The sequence below is a fragment of the Ipomoea nil genome, unplaced genomic scaffold, assembly GCF_001879475.1.
Source record: "Ipomoea nil cultivar Tokyo-kokei standard unplaced genomic scaffold, Asagao_1.1 scaffold1993, whole genome shotgun sequence".
NCBI lineage: Eukaryota > Viridiplantae > Streptophyta > Magnoliopsida > Solanales > Convolvulaceae > Ipomoea > Ipomoea nil.
In genome coordinates, this window is record NW_017618421.1 from 563,784 (window position 1) to 568,864 (window position 5,081).

Below are 5,081 nucleotides of genomic sequence, written 5' to 3' on the forward strand. Positions count from 1 at the left end.
AGGCACATACGATTCCATTAATGGGGCCAATTAACTCAGCGTCCCCATTGATCCAATCCACAACCTCTTTTGCATCAATACGGATTCAAAGTTTTCTGATCTTCTTATCCCAAGCCCATTGAAGGGCATAATACATCGCCCTTCTACCATCAACGCATCATGTGCAATGTGGAGAGACGGAGGAGAGTTCTCCCTGTTGATGGTGCATGTGTCTTCTGCCCCGAGGTTGATGAAGATGCTGATCATATTGTAAGGAAATGCTGGAAGGCTAGGGAGGTCTGGGAGTGCCTGATTCCTATCTATAACCGTGTGCAATGGGAAGGTGGCGACTTCGTGGGGTGGATCATGGGCAACATTGCGATGAAGTCGGATTGGAGTGCGTTCTTTGCTACAACAACATATCTCGAGAGATTTGTTTCAATTGGTCAAAGGACATGCAACGATTCAATTCGGTTGTTGTTACAATAAAATTACTTTTTTTTCCTTCTATTTCTAAGTTATTTCTTGTGGAGAAATTCTGTGTATTTTTTTACATTAAAGATTTACATTACTTTTTCATATTGCATTTTTATTTATAATTATGAAATTAATTATTATATATAAAAATAATCTATTAAAAGGCAGAATATTTATTTATATAATAATTATTTCCATATGAACGTATGTAACTGTCAATTTGAGAATTACATATAGGTATAATAGGTAGGGCTGTCAAAGTGGGTCAAAATCCGCGGGCTGGCCCGCACCCGCCCCACAGTGGGGCGGGTTAGGGCCACCAAAAAATAGGCCCGTGAAAACGCGGGCCTAACGGGCTTAGCCCGCGGAGGGCCATAGCCCGCGCGGGTAAACCCGCGCGGGTTGCGGGCCTACCCGCGGGCCAAGCCCTTTAAAAAATATATCTGTATATATTATATTATATAATATATAAATTATAAAATATAATATAACAGTAAAGAAACTGCTTAAGACTAAAGAAAAGAGGTAAAACCTAAATTTCTAATCCTAATCCTAATCCTAATTGACTACTGTTTACTGTCTCTCTCTATATATAATATAATATAATTGTTTAAGACTAAAGAAAAAAATCTCTAATCCACTAGGCAACTTTTATTTTTGTTTTTATTTTGTCTTAAACTTATAAAGTTTATTTATAATTAATGAAATGCATTTTGGCATGCAGGAATATGTTCCGCAATACGATGAAATAGTGTCCAAGTTGATCTGGGAGGAGGTTGGGATTGAAGACTAAATTAGGGGCCTCAATATGTTGTCCTTTCAGTCACAGAAGAACAAATCCTAGAAGAAGAAGAAGAAAAGATGCTTATTAGACATTTTTTATTTTTTTTTAAATTTTAACACCAGCCCGCGGGCCAACCCGCGGGGCCCGCAAGCCCGCATGGGGCGGGCTTGGGTTGTATATGTCCTAGCCCGCGGGCTTCGCGGGCCGGCCCGTAAAAATCCACAAAAAGAAAAGCCCGCGGTGGGGCGGGCCGGCCCGTTTTGACAGCCCTAATAATAGGATATATTATATTTATACATTATTATATACATATATATTATTCCAAAAAAATATACATATATATCGTACATCATATACAGTTATTAGGATCAGATTTAGGAATGATATATATAATTGGGTAGAATAATTTAATTATATATATTAATTTAAAATAATCTATTAATAGGTTTGGAATGATATAATAAATTATTTAAAAATTATTTGACAGATTGGAATGTCACAAAAGTATCATTGCAATTAGGAATTTTTATTTGTAATTATGAAATTAATTATCATATATAAAAATATAAAAATAATCTATTAAAAGGTAGGATATTTATTTATATAATAATTATGAACGTATGTAACTGTCAATTTCATAATTACATATAGGTATTATAGGATAATACTATATTTATATATTATTATATACATATATATAGTACATCATATATAGTTATTAGGATCGTATTTAGGAATGATATATATAACTGGGTAGAATAATTTAATTATATATATTAATTTAAAAATAACCTATTAAAAGGTTTGAAATGATATAATAAATTATTTTAAAATTATTTGACAGATTGGAATGTCGCAAAAGTCTCCCTGCATTTAGAAATTTGTATTTATAATTATGAAATTAATTACCGTATATAAAAAATAGTCTATTAAAAGGCATGATATTTATTTATATAATAATTATTTTCATATGAACGTATTTAACTATCAATTTCATAATTACATATAGGTATAATAAGATAATACTATATTTATATATTATTACATATATATCGTACATCATATAGAGTTATTAGGATCGAATTTAGGAATGATATATATAATTGGTTAGAATAATTTAATTATATATATTAATTTAAAAGTAACATATTAAAATGTTTGAAATTATGTAATAAATTATTTTAAAATTATTTGGCAGATTGGAATGTCGCAAAAGTCTCCCTGCAATTAAGAATTTTTATTTGTAATTATGAAATTAATTACCATATATAAAAATAGTATATTAAAAGGAAGGATATTTATTTATATAATAATTATTTCCATATGAACGTATGTAACTGTCAATTCCATTATTTACAATATACATAATATACTTTAACAATGTAAAAAAAAAAAAAAATTAACATTAACTACTACAAATTTATAGGCCGTGCATCACACGGGTATCATACTAGTTCATTATATAACACATAAAGATACGGTACTCATACTGATCAGTAGATACCAATATGCCATCTAGGGTTCTGAGTCAAGTATGAGACAAATATGGCTAACGGTCTAGCGTTCAAGAAGCAACACAACAAGAACATCAACTGTGGCTGAAGATCAACACGATTATCGCTTCCGCTTATACGAGATCAAGTTTCTCGTATATTATTTAACTAGTTTTTTTTATAATGCCCAATGTTTTTTTTAAATAAATATGTTAAAGTATATCAAGGCAAGATTATATTGTAATTGTTCACGCATAAATAATTGAATTTGAAATTGAGTATTTAAATAGGTTATTCTAAGTTTACAAATGCAAGATAGTATAGTCAATATTGATTATAATTGTCAATAAAATAATTGTATATATATGGTTGAAACTAAATACGGGACATAAGGGAGAGCAAATAAAAATTAGGGCATAAAATATTAAATATATACTAATATTGAAGAGCTAACTGCTGATTGCCAAACAAGGACATTGCGAGGTAGTTTCCCACTTCAATTTGTTGTGTGATTTGAATATTTTTTTTTGTCAATAACTTACAAGTAGTTAATATGATTGACTTAATTTTTTATTTTTTTAAATAACAATTATTATTATTATTATTATTATTATTATTATTATTATTATTTTTAAATATATGTATACCCTTAGATCATTTTACATGTTATTCTATTATGAACGATGAGTGAAATGCTCTCTAGCCAACGGTCGACGGAGGATCACGATCTGCTCGAGCGGAGCACGAAGAAGACGAAACGCAATGGTGAGCGGGTGGACAACCAAGCCTCGGATGCGAGGGGAGGGGACGAATACCGGACGGAGGTGGAGGTCGTCAGCGAGACGCCGATGAATGAGATGGTGCCAGCACCGTGGACGTATGCGCAAAGTGTGATTGGACAACCAGCGTAGTCAGTGCAACCGGCCATGGACGATGTAGAGAATGCTCCGGAGGATGCGTCCGACGAGGAGGATGATGATCCGTTGTGCCCGACAATACGACTAACAAAGGAGGAGGTGGAGGCGATCCGAGCACCCTGGCGGATGGCGCTCATCATTAAGGTGATGGGCAGGAAGGTGGGTTACACTTACCTATTGCGGCGACTCCAGTCCATGTGGCGGCCGAAAGGGAGCCTCGATCTAATCGCTATTGACAATGATTACTTTCTTGTTCGATTCGGATTGGTCGACGATCTGGAATTCGCCATGTACGAGGGTCCGTGGATGGTCTTGGAGCACTACTTGATTGTGAAGCCTTGGGTCACAGACTTTGATCCAACATCGGATAAAACAGAGAAGATGCTAGTCTGGGTGCGAATTCCATGCATCCCTGCAGAGTACTACAATATCATATTCCTTAGGAAGCTGGGGAACAAAGTGGGGAGAACGATCAAGATTGATCACGTAACCAGCCTGGTGTCAAGGGGGCACTTCGCGAGGATATGCGTGGAGGTTGATATAACCAAGCCGTTGATATCAAAATTCAAATACAACGAGAAGGTGAGATTGGTGGCGTATGAAGGTATCCACATGGTGTGTTTCGGGTGTGGTGTTTATGGACACTCACCGGATGCATGCCCCAAGCAGGCCAGTGCAGCGCTGGATCCTGCCGAGGCTGTCGAAGCACATGTAGATCAAGTGGGTGACGCTCCTTTTGGGGCGTGGATGATCGCACCAGGACGGAGGCCGCGAAATGGACCGCGACAATCGGAGAGGCAGCAGAAGCGATCGGTTGAGACCAAACAGGGGGGACATGGGGCTAGCGAGGGGGGCGTACATGCAACCAGATTCGCACCGCTGGTGGAGTTGGACGGAGATGGGGAAGCGCATGCAGGCATTGACGTGGCGACGGAAACGGAACAGAAAAGTGCTGAAGAGGGCCAAGGGAGGAGGGCTCAAGCTGTGACTCCCCGGGGAGGTAGAGGGAGGCGACCGAATGTAATAGCCATTGAACGACAGATTACCAACGAGGCCATTGCGGAGGGTGGGGTGCACATCAGTGGGGGGGGGGGGGACCGTGCCGATGAGCGTTTGGGCAAGGAGAACGCACAGAGGCAGGAGCGATCATCGAAGTCGGGTGAGCGAGCAAGGCAAAGTGGGATGTCTAGGAGAGCAGCGGAGGAAGAAGAACATGTGGTGGTCAGGGGCCTGAAGAGAGGAGAACATATATAAACCATTACAGTTACATGCAGCCAGTCTGACGGTGGTGGAAGGCCGCCTGAGTTGGAGCGCGTAGGAGAACACTACTCGGACAAACCCAGCAATCTTGATGAAGATGGCGATGAAGTAATGGAGATGGAGAAATTGCATGGAGAGTCTCCTGGGAGCGTGGGAGCAAACGGCGATTAG

At 38.0% G+C, this 5,081-nt stretch overlaps 1 protein-coding gene across 1 annotated transcript; it reads left to right on the plus strand.

Moving 5' to 3' along the window:
- Positions 1 to 3,659: 3,659 nt before the first annotated feature.
- Positions 3,660 to 5,081, plus strand: LOC109147321. The gene is made up of 2 exons (XM_019294982.1): positions 3,660 to 4,809; positions 4,915 to 5,081. Exons 1-2 carry the CDS (start codon positions 3,660 to 3,662, stop codon positions 5,079 to 5,081), a joined length of 1,317 nt encoding a protein of 438 aa, XP_019150527.1.

Bases quoted from the DNA above. Each gene is read 5' to 3' on its own strand.
- LOC109147321 (XM_019294982.1), top strand. From the start codon at position 3,660: ATGGACGATGTAGAGAATGCTCCGGAGGATGCGTCCGACGAGGAGGAT. The intron at 4,810-4,914 runs GTGAGCGAGCAA...AAACCATTACAG, and splicing joins GGAGCGATCATCGAAGTCGG to TTACATGCAGCCAGTCTGAC.